Here is a 23,928-nt window from a genome sequence, read left to right on the forward strand (position 1 = left end):
AGCAACAAATTAATAATTTGGTTTTACATTTCAGCATGTACCTCAAATCGCTCTATATGTTCAGGTAGCTGCTTTATGAGCAAGTCAAAATGTTCCCATTTTTCTAGCTCAATACAGCAACTGGTACTATTCAGGGTTTTTGAGGTTTGAGATATTCATGTTGCTACATACATTCAGGAAATGCCCTCTGGAAAGGATCTCATTTATATAAAATAACATCTAAAAATTAAAACTATATTCCAAGAGCATTGAAATAAAAAAAACTTCACTCTGAAAAATTGGGTAACACCAGAATGAAGGCCATTTCTGTAGCTTCAATTTGCCAACAGTGAAGCAGTCTAAGGTAACAGTTCAGCAGCTACAAACGGTTTTCAGAAGAGCACCCACCTCACTTGGTACATGAAACTGCACCGAGACTCAATCACGAGTCGGGAGTATAGGAGATGGTTGAGCAAAGAAGCCCTTTGCCCCAGCTGGTGGAAGTCTTTTAGCATCCTGAAACATCTCCGTAACTCTAAAGCTCACACAAGGGATGAGATGAGGGAAACCAGTTGCTGTGTTCTGCCATCTGGACCTGTGCAAGCTCCAACAGAAGTCGCTGCAGATGCGTATTTTCCCTGGGATGCTGAGAGACCTGCTGCAAATGGGAAAGTCTGGTAATTTGACCTTAATGGCTTCAGGCTGTTACAAGGCCAGAGCTGAGGCATTCGACCCGAAGAGTTTAGATTCTCTGCAAGATACCAGATACTGCATCATGTTGTGCAGCCTTTTCTGGCAGGAGCATCAGAGAAGTCTGCACATCTTCCATTTGCAGCTATTAACAAGCACTACATTTTCAAGTGTAAGATGGGGGTACTCTCCCTCAAGCTGCCTTTCCGAATATTTCATTTTCTGGAGTTCTCCGCTTTTCACCAATTCCATCATGGCTATAGCTACTTGACAAGGTAATCTAACCCACAGATTGCAAAAGATAACTTAAGTCACACTTGCACGTGCATACCCTTCACCACCCAAGTCTGTAAAATTTCTCTATTCCTTCAAACAAAAGGAATTATTTGTCCTGCAACCACACACCCATCAACAGACATCTGTCCACTAGACAAACTACCTGCTACCACTATCCAACTGCCAAACCCCACCTACTCCAGTTTCCATCTATTCCCCAAACAGCATCTACATCAAATACCAAAACACAGCCACATTGCTCACACTACCAGGAAAAACAGCCCGAGTCAGATCTCCAGAAAAATGCACTGCATGCTTGGGAGGGCTAGAAGAGGCTGAAACAGATGCCCTCTTCATCACAAATTATTTTTTAGCAGGTAAAATTGTGCAATTGTCTTAGTAGCAACTACTTGATGGTCTTCTTTCATTTTTCCTAATGACCAGAGTTAAACGATTTCAGGTTTAAACAGCGCCGGCAAATTATCAAGACCCTCTACATTACATGGTCAATGGTCCTTTTAATAGAAAAAGCAATAATATACAGTTGTTTGTGCCAACTAAAACTCGTTAGAAAGTATTAGTTTAAGGTAACAGTTCAGCAGCTATTAACAAGCACAAATTTCTACTCCAGTTTTCACTTGTGACACTATGATCCTCGCAAAGCTGGCAGCAGAAAACCATTCCTTCTGTTTCAGAAGATTTTGGGGCTGATGGGGAGGACAGGGGAAAGAAAAGTTAACAAAAACAGTGTTTTGTACCAAGAGTCAAAGTTTTTCAATAATCACCTTTTTTTTTTACCTAGCATAACATTAGAATTGACTTTTTGTCTTGCTGACATAGCAACTAAGAAAGTTGTGTTGCATTGACCATATTGATTGTGAACAATGCAGCCATCAGTGGGACTTTGCACCATATATTTTCAATATTGACCTCCCATTCCCTTTTCCATGGCTCTATGGGTCTGCTATTGGATTTGGACTGCAGTGTAATAAACAGCTAAGGTTTAATTAATGGTAAATGAATACAAGACATAGGTTATGACTTTAACTAATTAGGGAATTGTTGAATTAAGTCTGCCTTGGAATGCAAGGCAGTACAATCAATATCCAATAAAAGGACTATGTATGTAATTTACCTGCAAATGTGTTTCCAATACCATCAAAGTGAGTTTAAATAAGTAAGATATATGAAAGGCTACTGGAAAAATATTACAAAAAGTTAACACTTTATGGCTTCGAAAAAGGTTTTTCTCCTCGCAGAAGGAATGTCATCTTGAAATATCCTCTCATAACACAGATGGTGACACTCAGACACAGCTCTCCCTAAAGGACAGTGCAGACTCAAAACATTTTTCCTTGACAACACAACATTAGAAAATATTGCCTCTGCCTCTACAGAGGAGAACAAACACAAACCAGTACTCCCAACATGAACTAATTAAGTTTAATGGCAAGCTCTTCTTGGGGCATCTTGGTCCACCTTCCAGTACTGTACGTCCAGCAGCCTTTTGGTTTGAATCGTGCTGCCCCCTTCCCCCAGCAGCCCTAGAAAAGCATTCCCAGGTACAAGAAGTCACCACACAAGGGTCTGATCAACCCTGAGCAATTCCCAGGACTACTTCTGTTGTATATATCAGCTCACACAGCCTGATTACTCATTCTGTAATCACTTCTCTGAAATAAAAAAAAAAAAAAGAAACCTACCTACTCCCTTGTGAGCATCTAGGCTGGTAAACTTTATTGTCCCATTATGGCCCTTCCTAGGATTTTCCTGATACTGTTTGTGGTTCCCATTGGGACAATATCTGTAGGAAAGTCCATAATCTGCAAGATAAACCTGGAAGACATGAACAGACAAATGAATAATGCTTTTGTCCTTTGAAAGTATAACCTTTATAATTAAGTCTTAAGAAACTGATAGGTTAAGGACAGCCTTAGATCTAAATTTTATTAAACCAAATGGTGCCTCAGGATAAAATATGTACAACTGGGGGCTATAACAGCTGCCCTCCCCATTTAAATCCTTCCACTACTATATTCTTATCTCATTTCAGAGTCGAGCAGAATTTCAGTCTTTTTATTTTGTTCCTAAGCTCTCCCCTCTCCAGGTGGGCATCTAGACATCATGAACTGCAATCTACCTTTTATGTATCCTCACGTTGCTTATGGGGTCCCTTCCTCTCTTTACTTAGACAGGCACATACACACCTCTGTTCAAATTTTCCACCAGCTGAGACTGTACAATTTCATAAGAGCAGCACAACTTAAAACCAGAGGAAACAAGAGGCAGCAGCTTCCCCCAGCCGGATTGGCCACAGGGCTCCAGCACTAGCAGGGACTGCGACCACATAAAGTGTTAAGATAGAGCAAAATAAACTAGCCCTCCTGCCCCAAAATCACTCCTGAATTTATAATACATCTTAAAAAGGCACAGGCGCCACTTTAAGTTACTCTGAAGTAAATCCATAGAGCTAAATCAGTGTAAAAGAAAAAAAATCTGGGTCCCCACTGTGTACGTTGCAGCAAGCTCATGCATTCTGCCACATTTACCCTTCCACCCCGGCACAGGTGATTTTGTTTCTTATTTTTCCAAAGATGCTTTACTATAGCCACCTAAATAACCAGAGGGAGGAAGCCTCTCAGTTCTGAATGATGTATCCGGGAGATGCACTTGTATATTGTTGAGATTAACTGTGAAAGCATGAACTGACTTTAAACTTGGTCCTGCTCACTTTTATGATATTTGGAGCTGAAAACAGAACAGCTCAGGAGAGCTGAATGTTACTTTCAGGTCTTCTGCTCCCTGTCAGGACAAACCCAAACATGCCATCTGGCTCCTATGCCTCTATTTCTCCATAGGCATCATGCACGCAGCACTGCATCCACGTCAATTCTGCCACACTCATAATTTAGATTAAGGGCACAAGTCCGCTCTATGAAGTTCAGATTAACATGTTCTACCCTCCAACAGGGGTAGACTTAATACATGGACACCAGCAATTATTGCAGCACAGCTGACAAGCAGTAACTTGTTGAAAGCAGCTGGAATTTAATCACAATCTGTCCACCCCACAATATCCCATAGGTTATTTTCTCACTCTCATTTTCACACTCTCACCTGGCCTTTGCTCCTTACATTGACCACATTAGGTAATTGCCTTTTTTTTTTTCAATAACTATCCAAGTATGGTACTGTCACTTTAAAAAAAAAAATAAAAATGCTACAGACTGGTATTATATTGCAAATGAAACTGATCTCTGGGGCAAAAGCTAAACCATCTGAAAGAATACAGAGATCATTTCAACTAAATCTTATTATAAAGGAAAACTTCTCTTATTCAAACCTCAGCTTTGTTTCCTCTTTAGCTAAAAAAAGTTTATACATTAAAAGTCTACAATAAACTCGTCTATCACTCATTGTAATTATGTTACTCCTGGCAGAAGAAAAAAACAAACAAAAAATCCTCAGGAAAACTTAAACATTGTTTTGTAGCACATTCTGTTGAACTACTGATTCCTGTTTGTGCTCCAGGCAACTTCAAATCCTGGGATGTCTGGTCTCTTGGTTTTACTGTTTCTGCTGCAGGATCTGTGCTGATTTGGAGCGTGTAAGCTGGGATGCAGCACTCACTTCCTGCAGGGTGATGGCTTTTAAGATTCCCAATGATGTTTTTCACCTGACAGACTATACAAACTGTGATACAAGATTAAAGACCGTAGGCAGGTTGAAAAAATCTGGGACAAGGCATAAACTTCATTGGGTTGACCAATTTGATTTTCTCCTGCATTCGTTCTCCAGCGTATTCCTGATGCTCTGATACCTGCCCTAATTGAGCCCACAGTCGATGTGAGAGAACTAATTTAAAACTACCCTGATATCAAGTTTTGCGAGTCTTCTGCATCCTTGGTGGGCTGGGAAGGAGAGAGTAGTCTAGAAGGTGTATTCTTCCCAGCCTAACTGGTACATTTTGGATTTTGCTTACTATAGATTTCTGACACATACAGTTGACCAAATAGAATAAGATGAAATACACAGATTTAAACCTTTAAAAATTCAGGCTATGCCTTTTATTAATAAGAGGTTTTTAACTGTTAAAAAAACAATGCAAGAAAAGCATCTCTGCCAGCTCTCTGGTTCTGTCTGGGCTGGAAACGCTAGCTTACGTGACAGACATTCCCGTATGGCAGCCCAGCTTTGGTGGTCTTTCAAACTACCTTAACAACCAGGAATCTAGAAAGTAGCCACAGATATTTGCTAGTCAAACTTGAGCTATGTAAAAAAGTTAGCCGTTATCCTACAGAGAAATCACAGTAACTATGTACCATTAATCCATTTTTAAACAACAGATTTCCTTAAGGTACCCTTGGTAGTAGTATCAGCAGAGCAGTTTTAAATTTACGCTAAAAAAAACCCTCTAAAGGTGAAAAGTAGCTTTAGGTTACCCTGACTTTGGTGGCAAGACCTGGAAACCAAGCAGTGATCACTTCTTAAAGCCACTCACAAGCAACTGCAAAAACATCTATGATTGCACCACAGTTTGCTGCAGTTCAGCTTCCTTCTAGCTCAGCCATTTTTTGCTTCTGCAACTTTCACATGACATTTTTTCCACAAACATGCAACCAATGGTAGACTCTCAAGGCAAAGCCTCTTGGCCACCAACAAAAAATAATCCCCTCCAGCTTGTACAAAACCAGCAATGCACCGTTACCACCTTGCCACAACCATTATCAGAATGACTATGTTATTTTAAATTACCATTAATTTCCTTTTATCAGTTCTCATTATAACGCCTTCATCATTAAAAAGATATATAGTTCTTTATAGCTAGTTGTCACTTTTTCTTAATGTAACACAATGTGCCCTTCCAAATTTGCTGAGAACATGGTGAGTAGGGATAGTCAACAAATTTTTAGGTTGATGCGAGTTTTTTAAGGGTATAGGAAGGGGGAAAAAAGATGAGTATTAAAGAATATCGAGAAAAATTAAGTCAGTGTTAGTATGCGTTTCAATATCATAATTTTTTTCATCTGCATGCTTTTTTTTTTTAGGAACAACAAAATGAATAAGAACAAAAAGAGAATAAAACATATGCAGAGTAAGATAAACAAGACACTTGAAACAAGAAATGGTAACATGGGTGATGAAGGTGCAACAAGTGACATAAACCTGGAACAGCTAGGTTAAGCTGTGTTACCCTGTACACTCCTTCCTACACACTTTATTTTAATTCATTTTTGTTCAAGTTTCTCTTTTTTACACATCCCAGCCTGCACTAGACTCAGCAGTGCTTAGCACGGTCTATTATTGATAGATTTTGTTATAGATTAGGAGCCAGATTTCTGCAAACATGAACATGCCCATCTTACTCAAGCGAACTGCCACACAGGCACAAATAATTATTTATATGCACAAGCAACCAGCTGTAGATTCTGCAGTCCTCTTGTCCTTTCTGTGCATGACTCCACCACAGTGCTTTATACCTGAAGTGCTAAAGATCTGCTAAACATATAAAATTCTTACAACTTGTATACATTATGACATATAACTGCCCTGATCTGGGAAGTTACAAGCCTGGCACATTGCATTCTTGTGGTATTCTCTTTAAGTACACATAGCAGGAGATAACAATACAGTGATTTTCTTTGTACACTTTCTTTCCAGGAGTTCCATTAATAGGCTTATGTAATGCGCTGTAAATAATTAAGTAGGTACCTACTAATAAGAGGCAGATTAGTTGCTAATGGCCACAGTGCTGTCAGCTTCAGTTGGACACATGACAAAAAGGCTAAAGGTCGACTGAAGTCCCTCTTGGGCCAGGAAGTCTGAAGCACAGTGTTTGGGACAGAAATGGCATCTCTCACAAAATAAAAGCCAAGAAAGAAGGAAAGCGGGTTAAACAATTGAGAGAAGGGAAAAAATATTCTGCAACTTGTCAGTGGCAAGTCCTAATGCTGGAATCAATTGAACTCTGAGATATTTGAGCCATTACTACAAAAAGAAAATAAACCTGTGTAAGCAGTTCTATCCAAATGTAGCAGTATGACTGATGAAAAAAAATTAATGCCATCCAATTGTGAAGCGACATCTCAGATCAGGCAGCATCCATGACTTTAAACTGTTTCTGTATGGTACCTCTGTGTACTGTATCCTTCCTAAAAATGCATAAAGGAGAACAGAAAAGATTCTCATTTTTCTCAATTCACCTGCTCTTCAGCAAATCTGTCATACTGGACTAAAGAGCAGGAAGCAACATTATTCATCTTGCAATGAAAAACAGCTTAAAGTCGGAATTGTTTTCATGCGTGTTTTTCCCGTATGATCAATATGTGAGTCAATATGTGAGCTCTGTATCTTCTATCCTGTTCCACTGAAAGCTGCTCTTAAAACTTATGATTTCAAAACATTTTTGTATATTTTTTTCCTTTTTGGTTAGGGCTATCTATGATAATCACATCTGAGAGTTTTATTTTGTAACTGTCTTGTATAAGAAATGCTTAAAATCAAAATCAGAACTGAGCTGCAAATGCAGTTAAAATGTACAACTTAGAAATCTAAATAGGCAACTTCTGGTGAAGACTTGAGTCTGCAACACTGAAGCATGTCTGCCCATATATTCCACGGGGGGAAAAAAAGAAAATACTACACGGTAATTGTTTTGAAGGGGCATTCTTCCAAACATCATTTCATTTATTAAAAACTCTTATTTTAAGCTCATCTGGTGACCGTTTGGCCCTTTTAATAGTATCATATTTTAAACGAGTTTAACAGATTTGAATTTCTTTTTTAGAGCCTATATCAATAACACTTATTCTGTTTTATGATACAAACAGGTACTACTATGCACCAAATTATCTTTAACTCACCACAATACTGAGACAGTGCTTCACTTGTTCCGTAATTTATAGGTCTGATCACTTCAAGTTTTGTTCCAGGCCTCTCCAAGATCCCCGGGCTGCGCACTTCCCTCAGTACATCACTCTTGTTCTGCCAGTCATCATGCTGGGTCCATGTTCAGAAACATATTGACTAGAGAATTGATCTTTTGACCTGTAACTCACTGAATGGCCTCGCTCCCTTCTACTGAATAGATCTGCAGCAAGCTGCTCTTTGAGGTCACTTGATTCTGATCTTCTAACCATTTCTAAACATCATTTGGAGGTCACAGAGTGACAGGACCTTTATTTGTTTCTCTGCCTTGCCACAGAAGGTAGGGGATAGCAGTACGGATTCCACATGTTCTTTCAAAAAAGGGACTATGATATTTATTGGCTGTGGTGTAAACGTACCAGGTTAATTTACAGAAGGGAGAGAAGCAGCAGAAAGTCTAACAGAAAAATGACCTCTTTTGGAACTGCAGGAAGTTGGTGACAAATTCACACATAAAAGTACACATGAACAGCCACTAAATGACAAAAAAAAGCCAAGATGAGTATAAAGGTACATGTGATTTTTAAGAGATTTGTCTCTTCACCAAAACAGAATATGGAAATATATTCTGAATATATATATTATTTTTAAGATATTGGTTATGGGTTTCCTTTAAGAAGAAATTTCTAATATTAACGAATAATTCAAATCTGTTTTCTCTTAAAAATCCTAGACCCTAAAGACCAAGAACTCGCTGGCATAAAATTCTGAACTAAAACTCACCACAGAAATTGTTAGGTCAGACAGCTTTATTATGTCAACTCCCACTGGAACTACAGGTTTCTCAGCTTGTATTCCTGAATTTGAGTTTGCCACTGGCTAGATGCTCTCAATCCCTATTTCAAGACGAGGTTGATTACTTCACCTCTCACAGAATCACACAGAATCACAGAATGTTAGGGATTGGAAGGGACCTCAAAAGATCATCTAGTCCAATCCCCCTGCCAGAGCAGGAACACCTAGGTGAGGTTACACAGGAAGGCGTCCAGGCGGGTTTTGAATGTCTCCAGAGAAGGAGAATCCACAACCCCCCTGGGCAGCCTGTTCCAGTGTTCTGTCACCCTCACTGAGAAGAAGTTTCTTCTCACATTTAAGTGGAACCTCTTGTGTTCCAGCTTGAACCCATTACCCCTTGTCTTACTGTTGGTTGTCACCGAGAAGAGCCTGGCTCCATCCTCGTGACACCCACCCTTTATATATTTATAAACATTGATGAGGTCACCCCTCAGTCTCCTCTTCTCCAGGCTAAAGAGACCCAGCTCCCTCAGCCTTTCCTCATAAGGGAGATGCTCCACTCCCTTCATCATCTTTGTGGCACCTCTCAGTTGCATTGGTTTTAAAAAAACAAGACCAAGACACTCTAGATATCCACCATTTGAGCAGAGAAAGAAGGCTGGACAACACACTTCACAGGCATTTGGCAGCACTAACAGTGTCTGAGGTTTTATCTGAAGTGTCCAAGGTTAGTACAAGACTGCCAAATTAAAACACAGCCTTTCTGACAATACCTTGGAGGCTACAGGACAGGATATTCCACATTGTTGTCATATTTAGTCAGCAGTAATGCTCCACAGAGCTTCCCAAAACACAGTTTTGGTAAATACATGCGATACATATCAGAAATAAATGGGGGTATAGCTCAGTGGTAGAGCATTTGACTGCAGATCAAGAGGTCCCCAGTTCAAATCTGGGTGCCCCCTTGAAAATTCTTTTTCAGGCTAGCCATGAGGAAGACTTTTTTTATAATGAGGGTAGTAAATAACTGGCCCAGGTTGCCCAGCGAGGTGGTGGATGCCCCATCCCTGGAGACATCGCAGGCTAGGCTGGACAAGACTCTGAGCAACCTGAGCTGGGTGAAGATGTCCCTGCTTATGGCAGGGGGATTAGACTAGATGGGCTTTGAAGATCCCTCCCAACCCAAACTATTCCATGATTTTATGATTCAGCTCACCAGAACGTTATAAAGACAGCTTAATTTGTAGAAAAGGCTGTTGCAACATCGTGAAGTCTTACTTCGGATCTGGACATGTTTGGAATAGGAAGAAGCAACTTTCATGGCAGAATTACATGTAAATTAATAGCACATGCAAATAGCCAGGCCATGACAAGTGCAAAATCCTCTATGCAAGTACTCATGTACCTGAATCTGTGAGAGAATGTTGTCCAGTACTGCTCCTAACCCAGGTAAAGGACGTTTATTGAAGTATGGGGCAGACAGCACATCAGAGTCAACAACTCCAGGGGAAGGATATTCAATTAGCGGCATATATAGGTCTGCCAATTTGAAAGTTTTAGCTTTGGTGCTGGTGAGATTATTCCTTCTTTTTATGTCCCACAAGCCACAGAGCATACGTGTTTCAAGATACTGTGCAAGCTGTGTCTGGAAAATATTTTTTATTTGACCAGAAACAGTCCCATTATGCCATCTGCCCCAATGCATATGCTAAAATATAGTACACACTACCTTACAATACTTTTCGAAATTATCATCACTGTCTACACAGCTGTAGACTGGTGCAGGTATAGTCACCATGGCTCCAGCAGACCTGTGGGCACTTGCAGAATTTCTGGGGCCCATGACTGGGAAGTTCATCTGAATAATACCTGAAGAGCTCTGAGTTTTGTTAAGCATACAGAAACAAAAGTTTAATTCCTACTTTACAAATGCAAGCAAATATTAAGAATTCTCTCCTGCTAGCTCTTCTGAATCAGTATGTGAACTTTTTAAAATGTTTTATAGAAAGATTTCAATGGAAAAGAAGTTTTACTGAAAGTTTTACACAACGGCTTTCAGCAGCAACATACGCTTTGTATGTTTTGAGCTAGGAGCTACTTAAACTAGTATGTCTATTGATTTATTTAGTAAATATAACAAGTCGTATTTCCACCTAAAACCTCTGTCCAGTAATTCATAAGTACCTTATTTTTAATTTGTCATGGAATTTAGTACTCGCGAAAACAAAATACTAGTATAGCACAACCTTCATGCGGACAACATGAGAAACAAATCAGAAAAATCACCCCACAAGCAGGCTAATTCAAAAGCAGCCGAACGAAGTCAGCTACGTGTCTTAAAATTTTATGATTACTGTAAATGGACATTTCCAAACTTATTTCAATGTGAGAAACAGCAGCATATCTCACTGTCATAAAAACACACAATAGCCAAGACCAAAAAAGCCATTTGAGTTATGTTAATGGGTTTGGATAGCAGATTGTTTTGCCTCTAAATGGCCTCTTCCTTTGGATTCAGCAGGCTGGTAAACACCATAAACTGAGATTACGTACTGGCTGCTACCACTGTCTAAGAACACAGTTGTTTTAAACAGCCATGATAGTTTTCAAACTATGTGTTTTAGAAAGCTGAAAAGTTAAATTTGACTCAATCATTTAACTTGAAACCTGTAAAAAAAGCCGACATAGTTCAACGGTTCAACCTCCAATGGCAGTGAGCTGTATTGCAAGATCCTTCTTATCACTGCAGTAGAAAGACAAAAATTGAAAGAAAAGAGGAAGTATTGCTTACAGCTGATTATATTTAAGTGAAGCTAGAGATGTCCTTTTTTTTCCTAAATTACATTTTTCCAATAAAAAAAGCATACTTAGATTTTATTAGCTGAAGAAAAAAAAAAAAGACATCATAAGAGCATGTAGAGTATGACAGGATCAAAAGATTTGTTTCAAAACATTTCACCAAAACACTCCAATTTCAAAGCCAGCTTTAGTTTTAGAGCGTTATAGAGAAGCAACCTTAATCTTTCTTACCTGTTATATCCACTACAACAAGCATGACATAAGAGTTAAATGCATGGAAACACAATTCATGACAGTATTAGAAAGCTAGAACTTCCTGAGAATGAGAACACAATGGACCATATCCTTAAAGTCTATTAATATACTTAAACTGGCATAATCTAGAATAGCAATTAGATCCTCTAATTTACCATTTTGATTAGTTTACCATCCATACCAGTACCCCAGTCAGCAGAGCACAAAGGGAACAAAGTAGGTCTGTTCTGCTTTCTCAGACCTTAAGCTCCACAGAGCCACTCTCAGATTTGTCACGAGAATGTGAATGTCCTTGCATAAAACTTGTCTTAATAAAAGAACTGTTAATGCAGAATACACATAACTTAAAACTATTAACCAGTGATAAACACATTAGAGTAACAGTGTAGATAAGTAAACATGCTTACCTCGTGTGGATTGGTATAGCCCAAGAGTAGATTTGCTGCTTTAATGTCGCCATGAACATACTCATTTTCATGTATATATTCCAAAGTATCCAACTAGGAAAGGAGTAGAACAGAATACATCATCATCTCCACTCTGCCCCTAACCCTACCACCAAATATTTCTTACTTATTCAGTGAAACCAAGGGCTATACAGACTAAGCTGTTTGGTTTGAGTCAGAGCACAAGGACCACCCGGTCTGTCCCCAGGGTCTGTTCCCATCAGGCACAGAGCCAATGGCAGATCATTAACAAGCCATATATTGCCATGAGGTATCCCTGGGTAGCTACCTACCAGTACCAGCTTCTAAGATCACAAAGCAAGAATGAAACTAGTACTTTATAAACACTGGAGGAAATGGTGAGAACACCAAGCTCTTAAAGAGAAGATATAAACCTTCAGTGCTGATTGAATAATAATTTGATCCTGCCAGTTATTAAGTGGCCTGCATTTCATGTCTCCATTCCCCTGCATCATTATCCTTCTTCAGCTCCTTATTGAGATACAATAGCCCTAATTGTTATTAAAAAACACGTTTGCACTTGGCAACTCATACAAAGGACAACCTAATCCTGGCTTTTGCAGAGTCCAAAGAGTGCTACAAGTTTCTCAGTTATGTGACTACAAACCCTAAATTATTTAGGTTAAAAGACACTAAGGCACTCTTTCTGCAAAAATTTGTCATTTTTACTGAGTTCCTCGTCCTGCAACATATGACCACTGCCTCTACTCCACTTGCTGTGCAGCTCTGTTCAGTAATAACAGCCTTTCTCAATACAAATGATATTACAAAGAAGCATGAATACAATCTTCCGTTAGTGTGTGCCAGTCTACACACATTTGAAAACAAGACTGATATTTGCAGACTGGCCTAATCCTGGTCTATACACTCAGTGTGTTCAAACACACTGAAAATTTTGCATTCGGGCATGCAATTGTGAACTTTGACAAATATGGATGTCTAATACAATACCCTTCAGACACACAAAAAAATCAATACATGTTAAAGCATATGAGAATAGGTTTACACATCTCAGTCTAGACACACATTTTGAAGTGTACGGTCTATCTTTTAACCTATTAGAAAAAAAAAATTAGTTTGAGCCCACCAGCTTCCAGGCTGCAGGGCTTCTTGAGTTTCTGCAGCTTTTATTTTTTAAAAAGATGAAAAATGAGAAAATACATAGCATTTACACATGTTTAATTCTAAACTCAAGATCTATCTAAAGGAACTATATTAGAAAGATAATTTTCTAGTTGAACTCAGCAAGTTTGAGACATAGCAATTTCCTCTCACTCTGTACATACTATTCGTGCCCCAAGTTGCAGAACAGTCTCCTTCTTAAATCTGCCTCCACAATTTTCAAAGATTCTTTGAAGGTCTTCCCCCAGTCTCTCCATGACCATGAATCTATAGCTAGCAGGAAATAAAGAGAGGAATCCTTTAAGACAAGACTGCAAGTTTGCATCAGATTGAAAGGACTTCAGTCAATTTGAGGCTTAATTACAATTCATCCATCTTATTACCTTTTTCCCTTGTACTCAGCCAAGCCTGATCCCCAAAACACTGGAATTCCTAAACATCTTATTTTTTTGAGATTCATCCATTTTCTTACTGTAATAATAACAAAAAGATAACATTGGGTTAAAGGTAGCTAGAGTATTTCAAGTTGGGTGTGGGGTTCTTTTTGCTGTTTTTGTGTTCGCTATCAAGCCAAGACTCTGAACGAAACAAATACGACTTATTTGCCAGTTTGTGTAGGAAACAATTCAGACCATAACTTTACTCTGAAATTCTCTACATTCTGCAAAACAAGAAGCAGGTTTTTGTTCTAGCAATGTGGTACTTTGTTCTCCTAGAAGGCAGATAAGCAATTATCAATAGCTGAAGAAATAATTCCTTTAGGAGCTCTACTTTATTCAATACAGAATGCTTCAAGCTATCAAAAGTGCTTATGTCTACCAGCAAACTAAGTCATCTAAAGTCTTTAGGACAGTTCCCATGGAAAAAAAAAAAATTCACATCCATGCTTAAGTGTCTATAGAATTAAGTGCCTTGATTATTACTAAATCCTGTGAAGATTACACACACTCTCAGCTCTGCACATAGAAATAGTTACTAGCAGAAATACGGTCACCAATTAGTCCATGTAGTACCTGTGTTCTAAGGCTGGCCTCTCTCTGGAGGCCATTCATTGTTGTGCACTCTGTAGTGTGCACATAATAAATTTGATGTGTTTCTGTTGTCCCTTCTGATCAGAAAGGACCATGATGACATCCAAGTAAAGAAATCTATAGCAATCTCAAATTATAGCACCAACTAGGATTAGTTCAGTGTCTATGAAATGAGTTGGCTATCAAGCTCTAAAGCAACAGTTTTTATTAGATGTAGTCAAACCCAAATTTATCTTTAAATCTCCCTGAATCAAACTGGTATATTACTTACTATGCTCTAGTTTTGCAGCCCTCTGGTAAAATTTCAGTTCAGAAAATAAGGGGCCATTTTCAAGATATTCCTGTTGAGAAATAAACTTAGTATCAAAAAATGCATTAGAAAGACAACAGTTACTAATGAAAAGTGTATGAGAAATTCAAAGAGAATGAACCCCCCTTTTTTTCCCACCTCCCATATACCATACCACATGAAACGTAATTTTAATAAGTAGCTAAGAAGAAAAGTTGTTTGGTAACACCTTTTCGTAACAACACAGATTCTTTCAGGAATTATTTAAGACACTGTTTTCAGAAATATTGTAGATCAGGTGTGTCTAAGTTCAGAGTCTGATTTTGCATATGAAACTGCTGAGGGCAGTAATCAAGGAAAGGAAATAATCAAGTCAAGGAAATACTAAATACATCCCCAAGCAGAGAAAGTATATCAAGTAATTAAAAAAAAAAAGGGGGGAAAAAACCCGAAAGCCACAAGCATGAAATACAGACCCAATGGTGAAAATAAGGATAGATAATTAAGAGAAAGAACTGCATAGAAGTTAACAATTTAGAAATGAGATCTACACATTACCACTTTAATTACATGCACCGCATCATCTTCTACAGGAATATGAGTTTGAGGGGAGGCTGCAAAATCAAAAAGAGATGGAGATGAAGCTGTATGCAACAAAATATAATTGCAAACAAAGACCAAGCTAACATCGCATAAGGCCACCAAAAAAAAAACTATAAAGATACCCAACATTTTGTCTGAATTCCTGCTTTAAAGGTCAGAGTTTTGCCAAGTTCAAAGAAAAACAAAATGAAAACAAACACACACATGGAAGTTTTAATCAACAAGTACAGAAACTATTTTAACCCACATTTTCAGAACTCTCTCTCTCGATGCTAATTAAGGAGTAAGCAGGATGTCCCCATTGCAGGTTTGCACCACAATGAAGCATTCCATTATAACAGACGATGTTTAAGTCATTGCAGTCAATTGGATAACCTCTGTACTTGGTTGCTGTCAATCCACTGTCGTGACAAAGACACCGCTTAAAAGTTACAACCTACATTACGCCCTTGACAGGATTGTCTGTTTTCCTTTATTACAAATTAATTTGGCCCTGGAAGCTTGATTTCTGTCCTGACATTCTTTAGACCCTGGCCTAAGTTAGGGGTAGCACAGCCAGCACCTGCCTAAAGGGGAGATGAGGGATTTTGCCTCTTAGTGCAAGTAGAGATTTCAAAACAATAATAGACCACATGTGCCAATTACAGCCCAGGAGACGGAACCTCTCTGCACAGACAATGCAATCCTATTTTCTTCTGACCCTGAGAGAACTATCAGTTCTCTCTGATACTACTGAAGCTACATGGAGCTATACTGGGATTAAAATTTAATGAGACTAAATCATCTTTTACAATCATCACTGAAAAAAACTAAAAAGAATACAGTTCCAAGGAAATAAGTGTCCCTTTCAAACTTCTTATAATGATCAAATACCAACAACAGTCCAGGTGTTAAACACTTCAACTATCAGCACACACAAAAATAGACTACTTTTATCCGCATAATAAAAATCAAGTAAACTTAGATCTAATCAAACCAACCAAGCTTACATTTTTTGATGGTCAGAGAACAAAAATATTTTTACAACAGGCTCTTTCAGCTGCCATCTTCCTTCAATTCTATTCAGCACCTGGGTTGAATCTGGCAGCATACATACCCCAAACACCCGCAGGCTCCCCACTGCCTTCTGCTTGACACTTCCCCATGTGAATTCTTCCGTGCTAATAACACATTAAGATAAAACGAACATAACCTGAAACAGTAGCTCTGGAAGGTGTGAACTATCCATAGACTCAATTGAGTAGCAGTCACATTCAGAATACACTTTAAAACTATCATGCAACCAGGAAGGAAGTTTTGGTAAACTTTGTTCTTACCATATTATTGTACGGAATTGGGAATTAAGGCACAGGTGCTTAAGTCTTTATTTTTCTTTGCCACATGTAGGCTGTGTGTTAATAGCTGAAGACATTAGCTTAAAGGAACACGTGCCATGTGTTTTGTTACATTCAACAACATCACATTACACAAACAGAATTAGATGTGCTCCCTTACTGACACAGATCAGGAAAGAACCTATGTAGTAGAAAATGTATTTTAATACCAAGTTACTTAATAGAGGTTTGATAGGTATAGAGAAGTACCAAATTTAAATGTATTTGAAAGTGTCTGATCTAACTTCCCTGTAGACATCTTGACATTTTATAAAGAGAGGCCTTGTTCGTGGTAATCTGGAACAGACAGTAACAGCTGTCAGGGTAATGAAGAAGAGCAATTAACGGGAGGTACCCCAGCAAAAGGGTCTAACCCCCATGGTTCTTACACTATGCCGGTGTGGATGCTTTTTGCAGTCACACTGAAAGAATATCATGAAGAAAAATAAAACCAAAACTAACTGGCAATCATTACAGTGTGAAAAAGGAGAAAAGTCAAACAAAGCTCAACAAGACACAGGAACAGATGCTCCATAAAATGGGTAACACGGCAATCAAATCTACAAAAGGAAAAACAGTATTATTATTTTTACTGCACATACATGAAACAAGGCATAACATTAACAATGATTAACACTCTAAACTTATTACACAGATAATGCTTAGACAATTAATTGCATACACACAGATAAGCAGGAGTTGCATGCATACCTTTTGTAACATGATTTTAATTAACCATTCATATATCAAGCAGCAATACTTTTAGCCACTGCTCAGAAACAAGACAGACTATTTTTTGTCCATAAATATACATTTTTTTTTTTTTTAAATTGTCTCATTACTATGTATAGTTACTTAACAGACTGGAAAGGCTCCCAAGGTTTAACAAACAGTCTGATTACATACCTCATAGACCACCACCACATACTCTCCTGCGAGTTTAGCTCATAGTTAATTACTGTATACTCGTAATTAGCCATGTGCTAGCCTCGTTCTGTGTGGTAGCACATGGCTATTTATAATATTACAATCAGTTAAATGCTAGACTGCAGGACAGTAAGCAGAGACCCTGCAGGAGAGCAATGCTGATAGGCAGGAGGTCTCTGATGGCACATAAGTACACACACAGAGTACCAGGAGCTCTATATGGTGAGATTATGTGCACAAAGGATATCTTAAAATAGCATAACAAGTGTGAGAGTTCCCAGTTTACAGTTCATGGTGCTTTTATCAACTAGAGATGCACAATCTCCTTACATTTGGGGGGAGGTGTGTTTATGTATGCACACAATCGAAACCGTTGTCTGCATAATTGTAACTGAGAACACTGGTGCAAGATGAAGTTGTGTACAGGGCTGTGGCTGTTTTTGTCGCATGCAAGAACGAGTCTTGCAAAACATTGGCAAAGGGCAAAGCTCTATTCTCCCTTCCTCCCCTTCATCCCACCATTGCAGCTACCATGCCAGTGAAAAGCACACAAATTTAAAATGCACTCTAAAATAAAGCAGTGTGGAAAGATTCACATTCTTTGCCACGATTTCCAACTGTTGTGCCTACACAACACAGCAAATAACTTACCTCAAATTAACCCATGTTTAGAATTCCCTAGTTTGACCCAGGCACAGCAGTTATGGTCTTATCATCCACTTTAATCTAGAATTTCATCCGTTTTGTTGCTGAGTGCCACAACCTTAATTAATGGAGCTTTCTAAATATTAATAAGACATGGTAACAAAAGAGTGTTTCTGGATGATCTGCGATTTCCTACAACCACACAGCACAATTGCATGCAGTCTGACAAAGAAACGTGCCAATTCTATTTGCCAGTTCAAACGTGCTTGTTGTAGTTTTAGCAGTTAATTTGTGGCAGTCACATTTGGAACATGGCGAAATATTTTCAATGGCTCTCACAGAACCAGTTTTGTTGACAAAGTTTACACAGTGGAAAAGAAAACAGCATTGATTTGGCAGTTTCAAAAAACATCCCTGCTCCTGTCCACAGCTGGTGTCTTTGCCACTGCTAGATATTTTGACGATATTTGTTTGGCAAACATGAATAAAATAATTTTCAGAAGTTCTTGGGTTGCTAGTATTTAATTTTTGCTTTATTTCATTGGTTAACTAATCCTGAGGAGTGGTATTGTCAGCTTAGTTTTAAAAACTAACCTCAAAAATGCCACACTTCAAAGTTACAGGCTACCTATTAAAAAAAGCTGGAAAAATTCTGACTCTGCTTAAGTCAAGTCAAGAGCTGTTAAATTCATCGGCTAACAAATACAGGAGAGTACTGCTGAGAGCATATAACAATAAAAAACAATTTAAGTTGTAGTAATACAGTTACTAAAAACAAAACGTGCACAAATAAACTAAAAGTAGCATCTGTGATTTAACAAACAACTTCAAATATTTCCTACATATGGCAAATATTTAAGGGCGAAAAAGCACATTGCTGCCCCCCAGCCACCCTTACGACATCCAATACTTCCCAAGAACTGGAGCATTCAGTGTTTGAAGGGTACGTACAGTCCATTTTTAATGTCATCTAATGCAGATCTGCTTCTCTGCTCATACTGTTACTTTAAAGACACATCATCATTTCCTGAACAGACTTTCCTGAGCAATGTTTATGAATGGGCTTTTTTAGACTCTTGTTCTAGGTAGCTTTAAGAATGTTGAGTTTCATTACACAAATTACATATCCATAGCCCTCTGTACCATGCTTGTGAAACCATCTTCCACAAGACCTAACTAAACTTGTTTTGGTAGAAAATTTGTGCTCAACTGCTAAACTGTTTTGCAGTTAACTGCAAATATCTCCAAGTTAAAAACATTCAGTACTGGTAAGAAATTTTGCTACCTTTCTTACTCATCTTTCTACAAAGCCTTAATCTTGATTCACCCGAGCCAAAGTTTTGTATTCCACAGCAATAGAAGCCACTGTTTGACTTTCAAAGTTAATTACTCTAAGCTGGAATAGGTATGACACATTCTTTAACCCCAGGCAGAAAAGCTTGGTATGGTCTGCTCTTACAGCCCTCTCAGATGGGAGTCCAAGCCTCCAATATTTAAAACTTGATGCATAAACTGTTTTCTGGCAAGATTCTGCTCCAGCCCATCTGCTCATCTGACATGGTGCCCACTCAGAAGATAAAATGCCCATTGCAGTGCGGTACAGGTGCCAAAGACAACTGAAGGGAGTGCCCTCCATCAGGCAACAGGTGCTCTATCGTTCCTCCAAAGCTCCTCCTGTTACCGTATAACACTGCTCAGAAATACGTCCTCCACTGAAGAGAAAAAACAAACAAACACACAACCTGTGTGTAAAACACAATCAGTTGTGTAAAAATGAGTTATGCTTTCAATGTTAAGACAACTAGCCTATGGAGGACCACAGAAAAAAAGAAAAAAAAAAAAAAAGGAGGATTCAACAGTAAGCAGTTACCAGCAAGAACTCATCGAGACAGGGAGTATTTCCTCTTTAAGAGATGGAGCAGACTGATCCTGTACCATGTGGTCAGCCCTAAGTAATCAGCAAGTAGTAAAATTAGACTAAATCCATGATTTAGTTTGCCCACAGACAGGGTGAGAAAAATAGGTTATCTACTCTCAATATGTGTATTTATATAGTTTAATATTAGTGACTAGATAAAAAAATTCTTTCCTCAAGTGGTGTTTGTCTGCCAGTGAATTTATTCCCACACTGAGGTTCACATCTGCAGGTACAACGAAACCTTTGCCAAAATGCATTTTGAAACCTGAAGGTTAAGAAAAATCCATCCCTAACCAGACAGTTACCTGCTAGTGCTATTAATTACAAGTTTTTGCTATTAATATTATTTCCATTGAATTTATAAAAATCATGCTGAACATATACTTTAGGTATCACTTTTACTGCATTTTAAATTCCTTTGCTGTGCTATAGTAAATATTTTCAGTGAAGTTAATTTAAGCAACTGCTGAAGTACTTAGTTTCTATAGGACCAATTGCTAAAGCTGGCTTCCAAAGGCAAACCAAGGAATGAACAGTATGACAAAGACGCAATGTGCTTCCATCAACGCTTCACTTCCCTGACATGTGTACACCCCTGCTCACAGCCATGGAAATTACTCTTTCTGAAATAGAAAATCTTTTTCTCACACCTCAGCCTGATTTCCAGAACATCAGGCCTCAGAATATCAATGACAGAGTGTACTATAGACCAAGCTTAAAACCAGAAAAGGCCACAACCACATTATGTTCCTCTTCTTGGAATATGGGACAGGGGAAGAAAAAAGGAAAGGATAGCGGGCTGGTTATACTGGTGACAGATTTCCAAGCAGGGCAGAATTCAACTATGACTTTTTCATTATGGACTTCCCTGAGCTTCCCATATTGTAACAACACAAGCAAAAATAGCAAATAGCAACATCTAAACACCTGCTGCAAAGCCAGATACAAAAAAGCATTTCAAAACCTAAAACTTACAAAGTTGCATTACAATACACACACACACAATACATTTACAATGTAATAAGTTCTATTGTAAAAGACACTATCTAACGAACATGTATGCATATAATATAAAAACTAAATAATTTGCAGAACCATCAGTTTCCATGAGAAAGAAGCCTGCAAATAGACAGTGCTGCATACAGCAGATTTCACTGTGACAGTGGAATTTTAACAAACCATTGTGTGACCTTTCTGCGTTTAAATTTTCAGTCCAAATTGTGCATTAATAGAGTGCTTGCAACAGGACTAGAGAATGATTTATATAAAGACTGGTGTTAATTACTGACTGTGATCAGGAAGATAAATGAGAATGTGAGGCTCTCAGTAGCACCCTCCTCAACTCTTGCTTAATTTTCCAGTGTACTGCCACTGTTCTCTAAGGGCTACAAGCTAGTCGTGAGACCACCAATATGTCACATTCTTCCTCAGTTGCTCTTATTCTGCTCCTTCTTATCAAAGGATAACAGCTCGAAGTGTCTCATGACAAGTTAGTACCAGTAACAAAAATAAAATAAAACTTCTAACATGCAACAGCATAGTTAATTCCCACTTATGATCCATATTGCTCTCACTACAACAAAAGCAATTCTTGAATGAACATCTCTAGATGGCTTCTATTACTCTGGCAGCAGAGGAAGGTCTCCTCTTCAGGAGCACTGGGAAGAATCAGTATTTGTTTGCCTTCTGCTGCTGGGTTTGCTCTGGTCAAGAGAAAAACACAAAGGGAATCCAAGGGAAGGAACAAATCAACAAAGAAATAGATAAAACGGCACAGATGGGAAAGAAGAAGAACAATCAGAAAACCAGGGAAAATGTTTGTGAGGCAGGACAGAACTTGTAGCTAGCGGTTACTTTCAAGTACATAATTAGAAGTTTAGAAGCCCTATACCTGAAGAAACTATTTGCATCCTAGGGCTCATGGTCAGTAAATGGCATTCAGCAGCTTTGATTTACTAAACAAAAACTTTGATGGAATGCAGCCCTCGTAAATATATTTTGCAGAGATACTGTAAAATTTCTCAAGAACGTTGTTATAGATTAATGGAGTATGGAGTACCCTTAATGGGAAATTAAGCTGTAACAACGCACATCAAAATCTTTACACCACTACAGTAAAAATACTTATTAAAAGATATAGCTGGCAAAGTTAACCTTTAATTTCATAAACGGGCTGTGCTGTTCATATCTGGCAGGCGGTCGAACTTGTCTGCACTCTCTTGTCTCGCTCACCTCTCTTCAGCTCTTTCTGGGTTAGCTTCTCTCTGAAAGTTTAGTGGTCCTCTCATATCTCACTGTATATGCACTAAAAACTAGTCTGAACAGAACAGAGAAAGAAGGTGCCTCTCAGCACCGAGCATCGGTATCTTACTCTCAAGGTTTGACATCTACTTCACTCCCCTTGACTCTCAGAGACAGCTGAACATTTTTGTAAAATCAAGCCCAAAAAAAGCTACTGAAAAGTATACTTTTCATAATATAAACACACATCAGAGATAAAGAGATGGACTAAACACCAGCTAACTATTGTTGCTGTTATGTTTCTTGGATGAAAACTCATTTAGTCCTGGCCAGAAAAATCACATTTCCAGTAACAGGAAACCCAGAGCACTCCAGAGCACAAGACTGGCATAAGTCCAAAGTGGCAGCTCATGAAAGCATCACCATTACTTTGAAGAGCATCAGCTGGCAGTGCTCTTCAGCAGCCTGACAGCAGCACCCTGCCTGCCCCACAAAAGCTCCACGGAAAAGCACATCAGAAGCCAGCAAACTGGGCTGGAGAGCCCATAGACAACACGCTGCACTATCAGCAACACTTCGAGCAGCAAGGACACCCAACAGGGCGCTGTAAGCGTCAGGAAACCACAATTCAACACCAGCACGTAAACAACAGTAACTTTTAAACCCCATTCTTATTCATGGCAGAAAGTTCCAAAGAAATGTACACAGCCCCCTTCTAATCACCACCAGTATTTTACCTAAATAGATGAGGCCAAACCCTCCCTGGCCGATCTGACTGCCCAGCCTCCAGACTTTTCCTTCCGTGTCTTTCAGGATCATGTCTTTTGGGAGAGGAACGGGCAGCTTGTACCTGCCTCTATCCTTAGCCGGCATCGCGCCTTGAAGGGAGGGGAGAAAACGAAAGAGAAGTTAACTTTTGTCAGAAGAAACACCACCCCTCAGTGTTCTCCGCTCGGCTGGCACCGAGCAGGGGAACCAGCTCCCCGCGGCCTCCCCGGGCGATCCCCTCAGGGCCGAGAGGCCTTCCAGCGGAGCAGCAGGCGGGCCGGCTCCCTCGCTGCGGCCTCCCCTCCAACGGCCGGCGGGACAGAGCCGGCCCCACCGCCCCCGCACCCACCTCCGCAAGGCCTCCCCGCTACAAACTTCCCGGCTGAGAACTTCCTGCAGTCCGGGCCCAGCCGCAAGAGGAGGAGGAAGAAGCGGGCTGCCGTCTCCCCGCGGGAAAGCCCGGGGCGGGGAACGGGGAGCGGGGCCGGGCCGGCGGGGCGGGACGGGACTCCGTCAGCCGCCCGGTTCCCCTCAGCGAGGCGGGAGCAGCGCGTCGCGCGCCTCCCTCAGGCGCGTGCGGTTTCCCGCCTCCGCCGGCCGCGCGCGCAGCGGCGTTCGCCTCAGAGGGAAACGGAGGAGGTTAAACGCCGACCCTGACCACCCCCCCCGCAGAGCCACCTTTGCTTGCCCTCTTTTGAAGCTGCACTTTACAAGTGAGGAGGTTTTTTTGGTTTAGTTTTGGATTTTCGCGTTGTTGTTTTTAGTTTTGTTGTTTTTGGGGTTTTTTTCCTTCCAAAATTGGTTTGGCGCGCATAGAACAAGTTCATCAGGCCGTTCCCTGCCTGAGGTAAAAAGAGGGGTTTCCGTGCCCAGCAAGGGCTTC

General features: G+C 39.6%; 1 protein-coding gene and 1 non-coding gene across 3 annotated transcripts in view; one reads left to right on the forward strand and one right to left on the reverse strand.

Annotated features, from left to right (window-relative positions):
* The window catches only part of VRK2 (VRK serine/threonine kinase 2), a 41,114-nt gene extending 17,632 nt beyond the window's left edge, over positions 1-23,482 (reverse strand). Inside the window, exons 1-8 of one of the 2 annotated variants that reach the window (XM_065631609.1) lie at positions 23,395-23,482; positions 23,015-23,155; positions 15,129-15,184; positions 14,553-14,622; positions 13,634-13,721; positions 13,415-13,523; positions 12,069-12,161; positions 2,649-2,781 (exon numbers count right to left, since the gene is read on the reverse strand). In XM_065631609.1, coding sequence (XP_065487681.1) covers positions 2,649-2,781; positions 12,069-12,161; positions 13,415-13,523; positions 13,634-13,721; positions 14,553-14,622; positions 15,129-15,184; positions 23,015-23,150 — 685 coding nt within the window. In that variant the 5' untranslated portion in view covers positions 23,151-23,155; positions 23,395-23,482. Of the gene's footprint in view, positions 1-2,648; positions 2,782-12,068; positions 12,162-13,414; positions 13,524-13,633; positions 13,722-14,552; positions 14,623-15,128; positions 15,185-16,269; positions 17,517-23,014; positions 23,156-23,394 lie in introns of those variants that run through there. The other variant, XM_065631610.1, reaches the window with a different exon arrangement.
* Positions 9,501-9,572, forward strand: TRNAC-GCA (transfer RNA cysteine (anticodon GCA)). Its single transcript has one exon. It is a non-coding gene; the product is annotated as a tRNA-Cys (tRNA).
* Positions 23,483-23,928: the final 446 nt, after the last annotated feature.

Source organism: Caloenas nicobarica, chromosome 3, assembly GCF_036013445.1.
Source record: "Caloenas nicobarica isolate bCalNic1 chromosome 3, bCalNic1.hap1, whole genome shotgun sequence".
Taxonomy (NCBI): Eukaryota; Metazoa; Chordata; class Aves; order Columbiformes; family Columbidae; genus Caloenas; species Caloenas nicobarica.